The following is a 17,917-nucleotide window of genomic DNA, read 5'->3' on the forward strand; positions in this document are numbered from 1 at the left end:
GCTGCTCCGCTAGCTTCCCTCCGCTCCGCTGCTCCCTGGATCCGGATGGAGGCTCCGGTGAAGGAAGGGCCACTCCTCCTCCTCCTCCAGCAGACACCGCCGGGGATCCGCCTCGGGCCGAAGGTAGACTCCGAGGCCAGGCCTCGGACCTCGGCCGGAGGGGGCGGGGCCTGTGCCTGCCTGTCTCCCTGTGGGGCCCCGCCCCTCCCCGCCCCTTGGGAGGAGGGGCTGTCGGCGGAGGGCCTCTGGGGGCCCTTCCCCTCGAAGGGGGGGCTGTGGGTCCCTCCCCCCCAGGCCCCCAGGGCCCAGGGGTCATCCCTTATGACCCGGCCGGAGGGTGAGGAAGGTCAGTGGGGTTCCCCTTCCCCTCGAAGGGGGGCTGTGGGGTCCCCCTCCCTCTTCCCCCCAAAGACGCCCCAGGGGCCAGGGTCATCCCTCGTGACCTGGCTGGAGGGTGAGGGGGGTCAGTGGGGGTTCCCCTCCCCTCGAAGGGGGGTGGTGGGGTCCCACCTCCCTTCAAAGATCCCCAGGGCCCAGGGTCATCCCTTGTGACCTGGTCGGAGGGTGAGGAGGGTCCGTAGGGGTCCGCCCTCACCCTGGCCCCCTTTTGCCGCCCCTTGCAGCGCTGGAAGAAGGGCTGGTTTTCGCTGTTCCGTGGCAGCGGGCGAGGGGTGGCCCGCCTGGAGTTCTCCGAGGGCAAGAACAAGAAGAGGACTGTGGTCCGGTTGTCCGAGTGCCTCAGTGTGGCCCCGGCCCCCGAGAGCCGGCCTCGGGAGGGACTGGACGCCTTCCGCCTGGAGACCCCTCGACGGACCCTCCTCCTGGCCGCAGAGCCCCCCGAGGCCCAAGAGTGGGTCACCCGCCTCTGCCAGGCCGCCTTCCCGGTGAGAGAGTTGGGGGCTGGGCAGGGGGCCGGGGGGAACCCTCCCAGGGACAGAGGCAGATAGAGACCCCCTGGAAGCAGCAGCCTTGGGGTCTCTCTGGCCAGTCTCCGCTGTGGGGGAGGCTGGGGGGGTTAGAGAGGCCGCCTGCCCAGTGACCCCCTCCAGGGACAGAGAGTTCCCCTGGAAGCAGCCTGGAGACCCCTCCTCCGCCTTGGGGCCTCTCTGACCAGTCTCTGCTGTGGGGAGAGGGTCCTTGCTGCCCATGAAGGGACTTCCCCCCATCCCCTCGCCAGGCACTCAGGGCCCTTCTCTTCCAGCAGCAGACCCCTGGACAGGCAGCTGACCAAGCGGAAGGGCAGCCCCAGGAAATGGCCACCAACGCCATCTACTTTTCCCAAGAGGAAGGTAAGAAGGGGCTGCAGGCAAAGAAGGAAAGAGGCACCCCTTCACTCCTGTGGGGGAGACTGTGCAAAACAGCAGCCCTGGGTCTAGCTTGGGCTCTTCTGTGGGACCAGCCCCCCCCCAGAGCAGCTGGCGCTTGGGGGTCCCTCATAGCTTGCCCTCTTGGCCCTGGGTGATGACTGCAGCCTGACTGTCTTTTGGCCACAGGGAGCGAGTTCTGGGTGACAGTGCAGAAGACGGAGGCAGCCGAGCGCTGTGGCCTTCAGGGGCGCTACCGGCTGAGGGCCTCCCGCCAGAGTCTCCTCTTGGTGGATCCCCTTTCCGGCCAGACTCTCTACTCCTGGCCCTACCGCCTTCTCCGCAGATATGGACGCGATAAGGTGGGGGCCTCCGGCCAAAACAGCGGGTGGGTGGGTGGGTGTACATGGACCTGAGTTTGGAAGGTTTGTGGGGCGGGGGGGGCAGCTTGGAGGCTCCCTTGCCCTGGAGCTGCTTACCCTCGAAAGGGCCATGTGGCGGGCAGCTGCCTCAATCCTCCTAGCCTGCTTTGGGCCAGGGGGTGCTCTGGGGAATGCATGTGGGGCTGGGCTGCTGCCTCCCCCATCCTCCCAGGGACCTCTGCCACAGCTACCCAACTGGGTCTGGTCTTCTCCCCCCCCCCTCCCCTGGCAGGTGATGTTCTCCTTTGAGGCCGGCCGGCGCTGCGATTCGGGCCCTGGCAACTTCACCTTTGAGACCCCTCAGGGCAGTGAGATCTTCCGCCTGGTGGAAGTGGCCATCCGGGCGCAGAAGGCCCAAGTGGAGGAGGACCGGCGGAGCGGTCCTTCTATGGATGCTGATGTGGCTGCAGCCGTGGGCCAGCTCCACTCTGCTCTGGCGACCTCGCTCAGCCTGGAGGCAGAGGGCCCTGGTCCCAAGCGGCACCAGTGGTGGGAAGGGGTGCCACAGAACGCCATGGGGGAAGGGGAGGGTGCCAGCCACACTCTGAAGGGCCAGGCCATGCAGGACTCTGTGGCCCCACTGTCTGGCCCCCTGCTGCCCTCCTCCCCTGAGGAGCAGGCGGCCGATGCTGCTGCCAGTGTCTACTCTGAGCCCCTGGACGTGGTGAGGGGCTCCCAGGCCAGGCCAGACCCCCTCTATGCAGACCCCGTGGACAGCAGGGGCAAGGAAGGCCTCCGGCCCCAGAGCAGCGAGTGGCGCCTGTATGAGCAGGTGGGCCCCGGGGTGGGTGATGGGGGCCACATCTATGATGAGCCTGAGGGGCGGGCCCCCCAGCCAGCCCCCACAACCGTCCCCGCCATCTATGATGAGGCCCGGCTCCCGTCTGAAGCCTGGAGGACTCAGGGCCTGGAGAGCCCTGCTGGCTATGAACTGCCCTACTTGCCTGGCACTGGGGATTACGCTGTGCCCCCCTTCCACCCGAAGGCCGGCCTCCCCCGGGTCCCCAAGCCCTGCCCTGTCCCCAAGCCCCACCAGAGTCACAAGGGCTCCCCACAGCCAGGTGGCACCAGAAAGCCAAAGATGGCAGCAAGGAATGGCAGCAACAATAACAACAGCAACAACACTGCTGGTGGCCAGCCTGGCGGGGTCGGCGTCTCCACTAGTGAGCCCATCTACAGCCAGGTGAGGAAGCCCCCGCGTGGCCAGTGGCCCCCTGGAGAAGAACAGTCGGTGGATGGCAGCTGCCCAGCCTCTGCCGTGTATGAGGACCTGGGGGAGATATGAGCGGGTGGGCAGGGGTCTCCATTGCCATCCCCTTCCCATTCCCCCGGCCAGGAGGGGCCACACTCGTCTTGTATCTCCTGCACACGCACAGAGGGCTTGCTCAGGTATTTTTCTAGAGAGATTTATTTTGATATTAAAGAGGTTTTTCATTTTACTAAAACGGAGTGTGCTGTGGAATGGGGGGTCTTCCTGGTGGGTTTTGCTGAGGTTGGGGGGGCACAATCCCAGGGGGCCAGGGAACCCAGTGGGTCCCTGAGGCTGGTCTCAGGGGAGGGTGTGTGTGTGGGGCGGGGCTTCACAGCCCTGTCCCCCCTCCACCTGATGCCCCACTGGGGAGTTTCTGAAGGTGGAGGGGGGCAGAGGCCCTTCCTGAGCTGAGAAAGAACTGGACCCCCCCCCAGGAGCTACCCCACAAGGAACAAATGGGGCCAGACTGGCCCTCTAAGGGGGGGGGAGTGGGACTAAGCGGAAGTGCCCCTTCTCCCAGTGTTGCTGAAGAGGAAGTTGGGCTGTTTCCGCTCCCAGATCTTGCAAAAGCAACAGCACTGTGTGTGTGTGTGTGGTGTGCGTGGGCAAAGGAAGGTTGCTGCTGCTGCAAAGCAGTTTACAAGGAGGGGGAGGCTGGGCACCCCCTTCCATAGCCCAGTTTCCCCTCAGAAAGACCAGGAATGATGGGGAGGCACCCTCCCTGCCCAGTTGTGGGGGGGACTGGCTATGGGAGATCCCTGGGGAGGAAGGGGGATCTTTCCTGGGCAAGAGGAGGAGGAGTGGGAATGGGGTGGGAGACAAGCAGCCCTTCCCTTTGTGTGTGTGTGTGTGTGTGTGTGGGCTGAGGCACTTGTGGCAATGGGGGGCTGGGGCTGCAGATGTGGGGGTTAAAAGGTGGGTCTGTGTGGCTTGCTCCCCCAGCCTGCTCATGGCCCCCTTGAGAACTGGGGGGGGGGCTCCTGCTACTCTTCTCATATGGCATCAAGGAACTCCTCTTCCTCTCCGGAGAACAGGGAGAGAGCCACTCGGCTGGCATTGGGGCCTGCTGGAGCAAGGCGCAGGGGGGCCACTGTGGCCCTTGCCCTGCTGGGGTGCTGCCGGCCAGCCTGTTGAGAATGAGAGGGAAAAGAAAAGGGGGGTGGGAGGTAAGGTAAACCCGTGTGCATGCCATGGCAGAGGCCCCATGGGCACCCAGGGGACTGCCAATGCGCCCCTCCCTTTGGCTGTCCTACCTGGCGGAGCAGGTGGCGCTCGGCCAGGCGCAGAGGTGGGCGAGGATCGAGGGGCCGGGCCAGGATGGTTCGCAATGCCCGATACAGGTGGGAGCCCAGGCACAGGGGGTCAAAGGTCGTCTCCACCTCAAGGCCCTCCAGGATGCCCTGCAAAGGGAAGGGAGGGGGAGCTCAGTTTGATCCCCCTTCCAGGGGGAGCCTAAAGGGCAGCAAAGGGGTACAGACCCTCTGCTGGCCTGAGTGGGGGGGGGGGGGCTGGATTAGGAGATGGGACAAGGTTTTCCTTCCCTCCTAACATGAGACCCCAGAGAGGCAGAATGGGGCACAAGCCCATATATCTCACATAGAAAAAGGGGGCCAGTGGAAGTCACCATCACCAGTCACAGGGACGGCTGCCCCCTGCTCCTGTGCCCACTTCTGGCCAGTGCGCTTTCCATGGGTGGCACAAGCGTGCAAGACTACAGCGGCCCACAGGGCTTTTCTTGGAGGCCCTTGTGACTCCCTCACATGCCATCGGCCACGTGCTGTTAACCACCCACCGGCCTCACTTGCCTCCATGTCTCTGAGTGCTGCCTCCGGAGGGTCTGCGGGGAGGACAGGGCAGGGGCCTGGCAGGAGCAGCTCTTGGGGGGCCAGGGCGCGCAGGAGGAGGGAGGAACAGGAAGCTGCGGGCAGGAGGGCCCAGTGGGAAGCTACGGGGGCCGTGGTCAGGGACGCTCTGCAGGGGCCAGACTCTCCTTGGGGTTCGTGCCGGGCCAGAAGGAGCCACTCCCGGTTCTGGAAGAGAAAGCGGCAGATGGGAGTGAGAACACCATGGGCCCTTCTGGCTTGTGCTGTGGTGAACAAAGCCTCCCCCTCGGTGACTCCAGAGGAGCCACATTGTAGACTGCCCTAGGAAGGTTACCGAGTCAGGGCCCAGCTTTCATGGCCCAGACATCCAGGATCTGGCTCCTCCTGCCCCATAGCAAGGCTTGGGGGTCCCAGGCCTCCCTTCTGGCCCTAGACTCACCCGTAGGCCTCTGCACAGGGCCTGGAAGCGGTGCTGGTTGACTTCCAGTTCATCCCAGTTCAGCCGCCAGCAACTTGTGGGCCGGACAATCAGGGGGAGGCCGAAGAGGAGAGACGCGCACAAACCCTCCGCTCTCAGCGCCCTGTGGGCACCAGACCAGTCGTCAGGCTCCTCAGGGCCCTCAACAGTCCCCCTCCCTCCACCACAGCCCCCTCCCATAGTGGCTACCTGGGTGGGCTTTCTCCCAGGGGCTAATGAGGCAGACCCTCTGGAATAGCCTTGGACTTCTGGTACTGTTGGGGGGGGGGTCTCGCTGTCCCCCACTGGGCAATGGGACCCAACTTGCCAGAGGCCCTGCGGCACATCTGGGGGGGCACAGGGACCCTTCCACCTGCCTGTGCTGCCCACTCCCCCACGGCCCACCCGGCTTGGCCCCTGTTCACAATAGCAATTTATATTGCTATACCGCTTATCAGTAAACTATCACTCTCTAAGTCAAATGCCCCCAACAAGCTAACCCTAACTCATTTTACTGACTTGCGGAAAGATGGAAGGCTGAGTAGACCCTGGAGCCCTGCCTGGGATTGAACTCCGAACCTTGTGACTGGAGAACCAGCATTCAACCCCTGCACCACCTTGACTCCCTGGTGCCACAAGAGCCCCCAAAAGATGCCAGCCTTCATGGACAGGAGGGAGATCTGTTCTCCCCCCCCTGCTTTTGGGTGGGCACCAGCCACTGCGCTGCCCCCACCCTTGTGCTGGAGGCTCTCCCTCACCCTGAGAGGTACCTGAGGACCCTGAGCCGGTGTGGTGCCAGGCCCGGTCCAGGCGCCATCCAGAAGCAGTCAGTGGTGACACTGTTGGCTCTTGCCACGTTGTCTCTGTTGGTGCCCACAGGTGGAAGCAGAGCCGGGCTGAGGAGCCTTTCCTGGACGTCACACTTGAGACAGGCTGCGGGGTGGAAGTGGGAGGCAGCCATGAGGGACCCCCAGAGGAAAAAGAGTGGGGAGGGTCCCCGGCTGGGGATGGGGTCTGCCCGCTGGAATGCCCACCTGCCTATCCAGCCTCCAGCACCTCAAAAGGAGCCCAGAAGCCACAGGTGAGTGGGGTGGGTGTTAGCAGCCCCCTGGAATAGCCGGTCTTCGAACCAGAAGCCGCTGCATTTTGCTTCAAGCATAGAGAGTGGAAGCCGTTTAGAAAAGGCTGCTTTCCACTCCTGGGGGAGGGGCTGCTAAGTAAGAACCAGGGATATCACCCCCTCCAGTTGAGCCACCTGGACTGAAGGGAGAGAAGGGAGGTCTCTCTTGGGACCCCCCCCCCCCCCCCCCAGCCATGGAGATCCTCTAGGAGAACCTGGGCAAATCACACTCTCTCAGCCTCAGTGGGAGGCCATGACAACCTCCCTCTGAGGAGATCTTGCCAGAAAACCTCATACGAGGCTCATCATACCTTGGAAATGACTCCAGGGCATGCAGTTGTCAACACAGTACGTGGCAGCAGCTAAGTGGCAGACCTTTGTGCCGGGGATGGACCCTCAGGGCCGCTGGCATGCTGCTCCTGGGGGGTTTGCAGGCACCACAGGAGGAGGCCCCCCACCATCTGCCCCCACCAGGCCAGCCCCCTCCAGAAGGTGGGTGGCGAGGGGTCAGTGGGGCCCCTGCCTTGGCAGCCGCCCACCCCCATGTCAGGTGAGAGCCAAAAGGGGAGTGACTCGTTACCCAGGGAGCCCCGCAATGGGGCTGGCAGGAGGAGGTGGAGGTGCTCCTGCTCCCCACCGGGGTCCTGGAGCCAGGCCTTGAAGAAGCCCTCCAGGGCCACCACCTCGTTCTCCACCGTCTGGAGGTCCACCTCTGGGCCCAGGAGGCCGGATGCAGCGAAGGCGGCCTCTGCAAGTGGAGAAAGAAAACCCATCTGGGCCAAACACGGGTCATGGCACCATGCCCCCCCCCCATTAAAAGAGCTCCTGGAGGTCTGCTAGGCAGATCAGGGCATTGGGGAGGGTCCGGGTGTCTCACCTCCCCCCCAGCCATGCTTATCTGCCTATCAGTGAGGATTAAGTTATCCTAAACCTCTTGGATTAAATCTGGGCCGTGGGGGTGAGGATCCAGGGAAGGGGGAGTGGGTGCCCAGCTGGCTAGCAACAGGAGCGGGGGCTAGTCACAGGCCAGGAGGGGGCTAATCCGGGCTCAATGGTGGCAGGGGGGCGCACTGGGTGCTGGGTGAGAACACCCCCCCACACACCCGAGGCTCTGGATTAACAGAGTGGAGGGCTGCCATCTGTTTTGGCTCAAGCCACCCAGAAGGAGCAAGGAGGGGTCTCCTGCATCCGCCAGCCGAGCCTTTGCCACCCTTCAACTGGCCTGAATGAGCCAAAGGCTGGCACTGCTGGTAGGAGTGGCAGAGCACTGATACTGCCCCCTCACAGAAGGTGGTCAGTGAGGGGCAGAGTTTCAGAGGGATGCCACTCCCAGGACCACCCTGCCTCTTCCAAGGCGGATACTGCCTTCAAAACGGGCCCAGGGCAGGTCCCTGCCTCCTTAGAGGCTTCTCCAGATATGTGGGGCGGGGAGGGAGGGTAAGGAGGCTGCTTTTGAATTACTGCTTTCCTCCCACTACTTTGTTTTTTTAAATTATGCTTTCACCCTGCAGCACAGTGAGGGGAAGCCACCCATTAAGGCTCTGCTCCTGCAGCTAAAGGCCTTAGTTGACTGGCCAGGCTTGGCTGGACTGACCAGGGAGAAACCGGAGGCACAAGGTGCCACCACCCCACCTGAACAAATGTTGCCATGATCATTTGCATCTTTGTAAGCCCCCTGGAAAGAGCTGGAAAGTTGAAGGCGCGAATGAGCGAATAGTGGCACAAGGCTGCCACCCGTTTGGCGTGCTCACCCTCTTCTTCCACAGGGGTCCCGCGGGTGCTGGTGCTTCCTCCGGCTGCTGGTGTTGGCACTTCCTGCAAGCCCCCAGGGGCAATCGCAACCACCTGCAGCTGTCGCAGGCTGACCAGGTCAGTCCCTCGCAGCCTTATCTCCAGTTGCCGGGCCACCTCTGTGCTGAGCTGGCTGGTCAGAATGGTCACCTGCAAGAGGAGGAGGGGTCCTGCAGCCACTGGCTGGTCAGTGTCATGTCCCATCCTCGGGTTCCATGCATGCCAAGCAGGGGCCAAGGGGGCAGGTGGTGTGTTGGTCAGGAGCATGCCTCCTTTTGCTTTGGCACATTGCAAAGCACCACAAGCACCTTTGGGCTGTGGCCTCATGGCTGACATCTCCCCTGCTGGTGTCTGGGCTGGCAGTGGGGAGACCCAGGTTCAAATCTCTCTTCAGCCAAGAGGACCTTGCCTCCCTCCCCAGGTAGGATCCTCCTTACCTGACTTTCCAGGGTGCATGAGAGAGAGATTAGGTTAGCTGAGTGAAAAACAGGACAGGAACCTTGTGGCTTTAGCAGTTGTGTAAAAGTGGATGATGTGCCCATCTACAATTTTGGAATGCCCCCCCCCCCAATTCCCCTCCCAAAAGCCCAGGGCTCTGCTCTTGTCTTCTTTATATGCAGGTCCCCAGGAAAAAATACACTGGGAAGCTCTGGTTGGAATCTGCAAATGCAAAGTAAACAAACAGGCACAAATGCCTGTCCACTCAGGACCTATGAGGCAACCAAACAGCCCAGACCCAAATGGACAACCCCATCAAGCCCAACTCTGAAACTGGAACACAGGTGCCCATCGCCCCACCTGAGCCAGCAGAGCTGGAAACACCCCTCTCCTGCCCTCCACAACACCTTTGCTGGCTTCTGCTAGGCCCGGCACACCCAGAGAGACGTGGCAGGTGCCTACTGCTAGGCTGGGGAGACCCCTGGCTGGTTGAAATGGTCCAAGGGGGAGAGCTCCCAAAAGCCCAGCTGCCTCAGAGGCAGAGAGGTCCATGCTCTCCGGAGAGCTCACGGGTGGGGGTACCCCTTGTCCTCCCACGTTGCACCCCAAATTCTCAGATGGGCCCAGATAGGGCTTTCTCTTTGTCAAAGCGTTTGAGTGTGTATGGCCCTCCCTTCTCCCAGCGCCACTGTCTGCTCTTGTGACTGGAGGCAGATAGCAAGCGAAGCCCCCTCCCACAAAGGACCCTCCTGACCTCAATGGCGCAACTGCTGAGGGTGGCGCCGGCCATCCCTTGCCCGGTGTACTGCTTGAACTGCTGGAGGCCATCCTGCACCGCCTGGGCCACGGCCGCAGCCTCCTCTCCAGGCCGGAACGCTCCCTCGGCCGGCACAGCACGCAGCTCCGCAAGGCAGCTCTGGAGCCGAGCAAAGCCTCCCTTCACCGGCTATGGAGACAGGAAGGGAGAGGAGCTCACAGGAAGAGACTGGACCAGCCCTGGGTGGTGGGGCTTGAGTGGGACCTTTGCCAGGGGCCCCAACTGTGGCTCTCCTTTGTCCACAGGCAGGGAATGTCCCTGGCTTGAGCCTCCATCTCCCAGTCTTCTGTTTCTGGGAAGGGGTGTTGGTGTCAAGGCCTTGGCTCTAGGGCACAACTGCACCAAGGGCTGCCAACCCCAGCAAAGCAGGGCATGGATGGCATGGTTGGCTGAGGGCCGACATGGAGACTTGGCTGTAGGCTTTTGGAAGCAGCTTGTGGCAGTTCAGGTGAAGCGGAGCCTAGAGCAGACTCCCGGGTCTGAGCCTACCTGGGCATGCCATGAATGGGGGCCAGCCAGAGATCCTCTGCCACTTGGCAGAGGCAAATAGTGCTCCCGACGCAGTACCCTTGTCATATTCTGGCTTGGGAAGCACCAAAGCCACCAAGCCATTCTTCCTCCCTCCAAGAAAAGAACAACCAGTTAATGAACTACACTTGTCCCTCCATATTCGCTAGGGTTAGGGGCACAAGACCCCCGTGAATATGGAAAATCCACAAATAGCAAAAACACCATGTTTTTACCTGAGGTAACACCTCTCTAGGAATCTCTGGGTCCTCCAGTGCAACTCTGTGGTCAACATCCAACAAAAACTGACCACAGAACTACACAGGAAGAGGCCTAGTAGAGTATTCTCTAAAGGAATCTCTAGGTCCTTCAGTGCAACTTTTAGTTAAAGTTGACCATAGAGTTGTGCGGAAGGACCTAGTATTCCTAGAGAGAACATATTAATCAAATCCGTGAATAATCAAACTCACAAATATCAAAGCCGCAAATATGGAGGGATGAGTGTATTTGTTGTAACTGCCCAAATCTGTTGCCTGACAGCTGCCTGAGGGTCGGGCAGCCCTGTTAATGCCTGACCAGACTGACGAGGTGTGAAAGCAAAGGGGGTGCCCTTTGCCCCATGGCACAGGGCCTGCTGAAAGCCCAGACTCTCGGGGATTTTCTGCCCCCTTACCCAGCACTCAGGGGGCTGCTTGCATCTGTGGAGTGGACTGGCCAAGTGGAGGGGGAGCAGGACCAATCCGAGGGAGGCTGTGGGAAAAGGAGCAGGAAGTGCAGAGAGGGAGGGAGGGAGACCCTCCCAGCCCTGCAGTAGTCAGGAACAGCTTTGCAGACTCATCCAAAGCATTCAGATGGATTGGGCAAAGAACAACCTTTGTCCCCCAATCGTCCCCAATCTGGAGTCCCCCCTTCTCCTCTCCACCCCTTCCACATCTTGTCATCCCCCCTCATCCTTGCCTCTGGTCTCTAGGCACACAAGAGGAGGGGGAGGCACTATGGGGGGAATACCCCTCAGAGAAAGTGGGGAAAGGAGAGTGACCAAGGGCAGGGAAGGGGGTGAGGGAGAAGGGGAGCAAGGCACAGCAAGGGCCTGGAGGCGGGTGAGCCCAGAATAGGGCCTCTCCAGCCCAGCTTTTGCAAGCAGGAGGGCAGAGGATGGCAGCGACAGCAGACTGTCTGGGGGTGGGGTCACGTGAGACCCCCGCAGCCAAGCTGTGCCCAGGAGGAAGGTCTGGAGGGTTGAATGGAGGGCAGGTCTTCTGTGGGACCTGTGAGCCACTCAAAAGGGGAAGAAGAGGAAACAATCAGGGAATAACCAACTGACCGAACATGCTCAGGGCTGGTCTGGTAAGAGGTTCTCTGATCAGCCGGCTAGGCTGCTGAGAGTGACTGGCAGGCAGGTGGAGGGGGCCCTTTATTTGCTTGGGTGCCCTGAGGCCCAAAGGGACCTGCGCCCCCCACTCTGTCTCAGCCATTTGTTTGGTTCCTCTGGATTCTGGCTCCGCAGGTGAGGCTCAGAGGAAGCCAGAGCTTCAAGGTGGCTTCAAGGAGCTGGGGAGGTTCCAATCTCCGGCTGCCAGAAGTCTGGCTTTGAGAACCGGCTGACAGGAGCCTCCAGCCTAGTAAAGCCACGATGAGGCCCGTTTTGCCCACTTGGTGCTCTTTAAAATCACCCAAGGCAGTGAGCTCCCTGGAGCTTTCCTGTAAGTGACCGGCCCACAGCCAAAGCCCTGCCATTGTCCCTGTGTCCTGGAGGGACTTGGGCTGTTCTGACTGAGGCGGCAAACACTGGGGGGTGCTCTTTGGACTGGAGGCTCCCAGAGCACATGAGGGGGGATTTGATGCTCCCAGGAGCAAGTGCCTTGCTTGAGGGGACCCCCTCAGCTCTGCCTGGCCAGCCAAGGCCTTCCTTCCCCAAACAGTGAACCTCTTGACTAGCCCCACTAACCATGAAGGGCAGGAGGCATTCGTGCTGCCTCTGGGCCACATAGAGGCTGAAGAGGGGGAGGCGGGGAGGTCCCCCGAGGCTGCAGGCCAGGCAGAAGAGGTTCTCCAGGGCTTCGCAGAGCTTGGGGCAGGTCTGAGCCCAATGAGGGGGCCGAGCGTCCACCACCAGGATCCGTGGCGGTGGCGGTGGCTGGGAACCAGTAGCAGGTTGGCTGCCAAGGGCAGTGGCTCCGGCATCCCTCATGCGTTTGGTCCCTGAGCTCATCATGAAAGGGAGGATTGGACTGCCTGTGGAGGGAGAAGGAAGACAGGAAGGCAGGCAGGCTGACCACTGGCATGAGCACACTGGGGGCCCAGGAAGGGACTTGGGGTAACCCCAGGCGTCTTACACAAGGCCTCTTCCAGGAGTACTGTAACTATGCGTCTCTGCCCCTGCTTCCCCTTCCAACCTACAAAGGACTTTGTCATGCCAGGCAGTCAATCCCGGCAGGGGCAGGAATCATGCCTTTGGCTGGGACTTATCACCCCCAATTGGTAGAAGGGGCTTCTTTCACTGGCACAGCAAGGGAGATGGGGAAGGGGTGACATTCCCCTTTCCTTAAAACTTTTAAACTTTTTTGGCAAATTACCTCCCCTCCCAAACACACAACTCAGGGAGGCTGAGAAGGGAAGAATTTGGTCACTGACCTACAGCCGGTTAGTTTCCTTTTGCAGCCAAGTGGCCTAGTTCCAGAGTCCCACTCTCTCACACGCACACCTGGGAATAGAAGCACAGTTTAAAAAGCATTTGTTTCATTACCAGGCCATGGATGCAGAGTCCCACATCAGTCCAGGGAGCTACAGCAGGGACTAGTGGGCATGGCAAAGTGCAGGCCCCGGAGACACACACACTGCTTAATCCCTTGGCACTCTGCGGGCACCCAGCAGGGAAGCAATAGCCTTTCCCTCCCCGCCCTGCCCCAAACACACTCACTTATTCAGAGGCAGGAGAAGGGGGGTGATGGGTGGGGAGGGGGTGACAGGCTGTTCCTGCCTAGCCAAATTGGAAGAAAAAGGCTGACAACTGACCCTGGCTCTCCCAGCCACTGGTCTGGGCCCCATGGGCTCCTTTGAGTGGGCTGGTAGGGGGCAGAGAGAGTGAAGCTGAAGGCGAAGGCGGTGGGATTAGGCTCACTCTAAGTGGCTTCATTAGGACAGCGGCAGAGAGCTGGCAGCCATCCAGGTAGAGGCAGCCTCTCTCGCTCCTGCCCAAGTAATCCAGAGGAAATGGAGTCTTCCTCTTCCTTCCTCCATATGCACCCGAAGGGGGCCGTGGCCCAGCAGGACCTGCCCCTTGGCCTCTGGGGAAAGGCAACAGCAGCACCAGAGCCTCCTTTTGGAACCCAAAGGAAGGGACGGGGGGAGAGGGGGCTTGAGGACTCACCTCCCAGGATGGGCCTAAGCCCAGGGACCCATAGTAGGTGGAGGCAGTGTTGTCTTGGGGTGCTAGAGGTCCACCTGCATGGGGCCTCTGGTCAGGCCCTGAGGTCCACGTCATTGCCACAGCTGCTCTCTTGGCGGTCTTGGGATTCTTCGCGGCTCCCCTGGGACTCCTTGGGGGTTGCCCACCCAAGGGCTGAGGAACCCCAACCCCACTTGGCTTCCCAAAGCAAAAAGCAAGAGGCTGGGCTGGGGGCAATAGCAATAGCAAGCACATTTCTATACGCCGCTTATCAGTGCATTTTGCAATGTCTAAGCTACTTGCCCCCAACAAGCTGGGCTCTCATTTTAGCGACCCTGAGCCCCTGGCTGGAACTGAACTCACAATTGAACCTTGTGTGAGTGAGTGGCTGCAGTACAGGCTTTTGACCGCTGTGCTCCCAGGCAAGGGATGGGAGGCAAGCAGTCAGGCCCAAAAGCCTCCTCAGGGGACAGCAGGAGTTTCCAGCGGAGGCTTTGGCCTGCCATCACCCAGCTGCCTTGTCCCTGTTTCCCCAGGGCTGGCTTTTCTCTTCCACTGGAAACCCATTAAGGAGGAAGAGACGGCTGGGTTGGGCTGTCTGGCAGGGAATGCCTTCCAGGCCCAGGAAGAAGGCCTTCTGCTCCTCGCAAGGCGGCACCCCTTTGAGCCCTGCGGCGGCGGAAGGCATTAAGGGCCTGGTGAGAGACAGGAAAAGAAAGATGGGGCGGTGGCAGCTGCGGCACTTTGCACTTACTTACTCTGCGCTTGTGGGTAAAGAAACAGGAGCAGATCTCCAGGAACCAGAGGGACAATGGCAGCCCTCCTGCTAAAAGGGGGGGGGGGCTAAAGGGGGCAGGAGAAGAACTCCTGGGGCAACTCCCATTCCTGCCAAGAGATCTCTTTGGGGCAAGGAGCCCCAAGCCCAATGGGATCTGCATTGGGGGCTGGTTAACCCCCCTCCTTACCCGCCACACCAGGCAGGATGTAAATACATAATAAATTGATAACAATAATGAAAATAGTAATGGACGACAGACTTAGCTCAGGGGTGGGATTCATGCCAGCCCCCTGAGTGCCCCCACTGGCTGCCTGGGCTGAGGCCTGCCATTGGGGAGAGGGCCTTGCCACTCGCGTCCATGCGTCCGCCATTCTGGACAGCCCAGGCTGCCCCTTCCTCCTTTGTGGGGCTCCGGCCTCTTTCCTCGGCCGCCTATAAACAGGAAGGTCAGATGGGGGTCCCTACCTGCCGCTGGAGCCACCGAGGGGAGCCTGACACCCCAAAGCAAGCCTAGGAGGCAAGAGAGAGAGAGAAGAGGCCGCAGTCAGGCAGGCGTTTGCCTTGGAAGCCTCCTCCCCGCAGCCCACCCCCCATGGCTGCCTCAGGGGTGCCCCCAGACCCCCAGACCCCAAGGCCACCGCCACCCACAAAGGCCCAGGCCAGGCAAGTGGGACGGGGAGGCCTTGGGGGCGGTCTTCCTATGGGGAAGGAGGGCTCCCTCGCCCCACAAAGAGCAAGGAGGGGGTGGGGGAGGCCTTGTGGGGCTGGTCAGCCGCTGGACCCCTGGCAGAGGGGGGGGGCTATAGGGATGGCCTGGGGAGGTGGGGGTCTGCCAGCCAGTGCCAGCCAGGCGGCCTCTGGGGCAGGCAGTGCGGCCAGGAAAGGCAGGCCCCGGCCGGGTCTCGGCCTACTCTGCAGGGAGGGCCCTCGTAGGCCCAGAAGGACCAGGGCGCCCCCATTTCCCGGCCACGGCCGGGGGGAGGCAGGGGGCCTTTGGCATTTCTCTTGCTCCTCCTCGGCCCTGAGGCTGACCCTCCAAAGGGCAAAGGGCAAAGGGCGGCCTCGGCTTGCTGGGCCGGAGGGGCCTCTGTGGGGAGGGGCCCCTCGAAGGGCAGCCCCCGAAGCCTCTGCCCCCCCTCCGCTGCCTGGCTGACGGGGGCAGCGGTTCCTGGGGGCGGCGTCTCGGTGGGGAGGGCCGCCTTGACCCCCCTCCGCCCCCGCAAGGCCAGGCCCAGGCCCACCTGTCGCCCGGACCCTCTCCGGCCCTTCCTCGGACCTTGGCCTCGCGGGGGTAAACAGGCAGCCCCCCGAAGCGCCTGGGGGAGGGGAGGGGTCCTGGGGAGGGGTCCTCGGGTGGGGCTCCCCCTCCCCCTCCCCCTCAACAGGTGCGCGCGCAACAGGTGCGTCAGAGGAGGGGCTGCGCAGAGCCCCCTGCCTCCCTCCCTGCCTCCCTCCCTCTACCTGCGCAGGGGGCGTGGCTGCGAGTGCGGGAGGGTGACGTCACCGCCCCACCTGTCTCTGGGCGGGGCCTCTTCCTTCGCGGCGGAGGAAGAAGAAGGAGGAGGCGGAGGAGGGCGAGGCTGCTCCGGTCGCCATGGGTCCGGCGCCCCTCCTGGTCCTGCCCCTCTCCCTCTCGGTCCTCCTCGCGGCGTGGTCGGCCCCCCCGGAGGCAGAAGCATCACCCGCAACGGAGCCCTCCCCGGAGGCACAGCCCCGCATCGCCCGCCTCTTCCCCGGTAAGAAGAGAGGCCGAGGGAGGGTCCCCCTCCGCCCGGGTCCTTTGGGGGCCCTCTCCTCCCTCCTTCCCTCCGCTCCTCCTCCGCCGGGCCTCGTCCTCGGGGGGGCGGGGGAAACCGGTGGCCTCGTGGCCGGAGGAAGGTTACCACCAGAAGGAGGAAGGAACGCCTTGTCCTGGGGCCATTGTCCGAGGGGCACCTGGCCTTCCTCCGAGGCAGCTTTTGGCGCCCGGGAAACGCCCGCTTTTGCCGGTTCTGCTTCCGGTTCCGAAGGGGGTCCGGCGCCGCTTCGCTTTTGCCGTCTTTTCTGGTTATTGGCAGGAAGAAGGAAGGAAGGGTCGGTGCTGGCTGTTCCCGTTCTCTGTGACTATGGCCCCCTGCCCCCTCTGCCCCCTCCCCGGTCCAGAGGGCCCCCTGCCCTCCTTCCCTCCCCGAGGGCCATCTGACCAGGACCCCCGCCTCAGGCGCCGGCTCCTGCCTCCATCTCGGGGGGGGGGTCTCGCCCTGTGCCCCCCCGCCTTCGTGGCCCTTGGCTGCTCTGTGACAAAGCCCCCTGGGGACCCTGGGGGGGCTTTAGAGGGTGGAATCGACCCCCCCCCCATATCCACCTCAGGCCTAAGGTAAGCTTTTGTCCAAGAGGAAGTGACTCACAGATCCATGTCCTGCTCCCTTCCTCCTGGGAAGAGGTCTCTCCTGGCCCTAAAAGGGCCCAGAGAGGGCCAGCACTGCCTTCCCTGCCCCTTAGGGACCCTGGGAGGCTGGCAGCAGTCCCTCTCTGCAGGCGGAGGACCTGGCCCTGCAAGGACCCTGGGTCAAACGTTCCCCGCTCCCAGGAGCAAGGGGCAAGGCCCACCAGGGTCGGGGCACAGGGGCCCCAGTGGGGCAAGCCGGGTGCCTTGAGAGGCCCACAGACGTCCTCAGGGCCCCCAGGGCAGGGCGGTCGGCCCCAGAAGCCATGGGGGCTCTGTGTGTGTGGTGCCCCCCCCCAGGGCCAGTCGGAAGCCGTGGTCGCTGTGCAGTGGGTTTTTATTTCTGCATTTGTGGAAGTCTGTGTTCGTGGAACAGAAGTCTATGTGACTTTGAGAGAAAGGAGCATCTTGAGCCTAAATTGAGACCATTCCTTTACTCCCTCCTCCTCTTCCTCCTCCTTTTTTGTGTGTGTTAAATCCAGTCTGTAGGATTGCATCTGCGCGGAATGTTTCGGGTTTAGCTCAGCCGCAAAGCGTTCCTGCGTGGGCAGGCGGGCAGGGCTCCCACCCGGCCCCAGCGGTCAAGGGGCCAGGAGAGAAAAGGCGGCTCATTTCGGGAGCCAGGAGGGCAAACGAAACCCCCAAGCGCTGCTCAGGCCTGGCAGCGCCAGGGAACTAGTTTGCTGGTGGGTCCCAGAGACTGGCCACGGTGCTGGAGGAGGACAAGTCGGCTGGTGGTCTAGGCCAGCTTCTGAGGTGGTCCTGGGGCATCTCAGCTTGGTCAGCTGTGAGTAATTGATTTTTCTGGGGAACTGGTGGCAACGCTATTCCTGCCACAGAATGGGGTGGGAATTGCGCAACCCTCATCCATGGCCTCTGGACTGCAACTCCCAGGGTTCTGGCTAAGCAGGGCTGGTGGCCTGGAGGGCTACAGCAGGACAACGGCTCTTCCAGCAGAAGACTCTTGCAAAGGTGAATCTGCCTTCAGTGGCCATTTTGTTCTGCGCATCAAAAAGCGCATGGTCTGGGGCTGTCGGCCCAGGTGGCAATTGACCAGAACCCAGGGACTGCAAATACTGGCACCAGCCACGAGAGAGATGGCAAAAACTCCCCGCAGTGCAGAGGAAGGCCAGTGCCACCGGGAGCCTCAGGATGGTGGCAACCTCTGCCACCAGTGGCCCTTCTTTGCCCATTACTGGCCAGTGGGAAGCTGCTCTGAAGCGCCCCGGTCCTCCTCCTGCAGTTGGGCTGGCTGTTTGCACAAGGTGTGTGTGTATGTGCGCCTGTTTCTAGTTGCTCGCCCCAAAGGATGGGCATGCCCAGGTCTTGAGGGCTGGGTCAAGGAGGCCATAAATTCATTTTCTGCAGCCTCTTCTATGGAGTGTGGGTCAGGGC

At 62.0% G+C, this 17,917-nt stretch overlaps 3 protein-coding genes across 14 annotated transcripts in view; 2 read left to right on the forward strand and 1 right to left on the reverse strand.

Annotated features, from left to right (window-relative positions):
* DOK1 (docking protein 1) lies at positions 1–3,171 on the forward strand. 2 transcript variants are annotated; one of them, XM_089526532.1, is made up of 5 exons: positions 1–123; positions 624–884; positions 1,202–1,289; positions 1,494–1,666; positions 1,959–3,171. In XM_089526532.1, exons 1-5 carry the CDS (start codon positions 46–48, stop codon positions 3,009–3,011), a joined length of 1,653 nt encoding a protein of 550 aa, XP_089382658.1. In that variant the 5' UTR covers positions 1–45; the 3' UTR covers positions 3,012–3,171. The 2 variants fall into 2 exon arrangements, with proteins under 2 accessions (XP_089382658.1, XP_089382659.1); XM_089526533.1 differs by having other exon boundaries at positions 1,205–1,289.
* On the reverse strand, positions 3,119–16,155 carry M1AP (meiosis 1 associated protein). 9 transcript variants are annotated; one of them, XM_089526540.1, is made up of 13 exons: positions 15,339–15,489; positions 14,563–14,607; positions 13,302–13,517; positions 12,566–12,635; positions 11,880–12,166; positions 9,362–9,553; positions 8,130–8,319; positions 6,959–7,126; positions 6,029–6,191; positions 5,241–5,382; positions 4,784–5,008; positions 4,232–4,378; positions 3,119–4,105 (listed from the first exon to the last, which is right to left on the reverse strand). In XM_089526540.1, exons 5-13 carry the CDS (start codon positions 12,144–12,146, stop codon positions 3,971–3,973), a joined length of 1,629 nt encoding a protein of 542 aa, XP_089382666.1. In that variant the 5' UTR covers positions 12,147–12,166; positions 12,566–12,635; positions 13,302–13,517; positions 14,563–14,607; positions 15,339–15,489; the 3' UTR covers positions 3,119–3,970. The 9 variants fall into 9 exon arrangements, with proteins under 9 accessions (XP_089382666.1, XP_089382664.1, XP_089382662.1 ...); XM_089526538.1 differs by having other exon boundaries at positions 13,302–14,014; XM_089526536.1 differs by lacking the exon at positions 15,339–15,489 and adding an exon at positions 16,033–16,155 and having other exon boundaries at positions 13,302–14,607.
* The window catches only part of SEMA4F (ssemaphorin 4F), a 16,204-nt gene continuing 13,913 nt past the window's right edge, over positions 15,627–17,917 (forward strand). For 2 of the 3 annotated variants that reach the window (XM_089526529.1, XM_089526530.1), the window contains exon 1: positions 15,627–15,833. In XM_089526529.1, the coding sequence (XP_089382655.1) occupies positions 15,692–15,833 (142 nt within the window). In that variant the 5' untranslated portion in view covers positions 15,627–15,691. Of the gene's footprint in view, positions 15,834–16,909; positions 17,310–17,917 lie in introns of those variants that run through there. The other variant, XM_089526531.1, reaches the window with a different exon arrangement.

This window comes from Sceloporus occidentalis, unplaced genomic scaffold, assembly GCF_023333645.1.
Source record: "Sceloporus occidentalis isolate IW3139 unplaced genomic scaffold, rSceOcc1.0.p SCAF_5, whole genome shotgun sequence".
Taxonomy (NCBI): domain Eukaryota; kingdom Metazoa; phylum Chordata; class Lepidosauria; order Squamata; family Phrynosomatidae; genus Sceloporus; species Sceloporus occidentalis.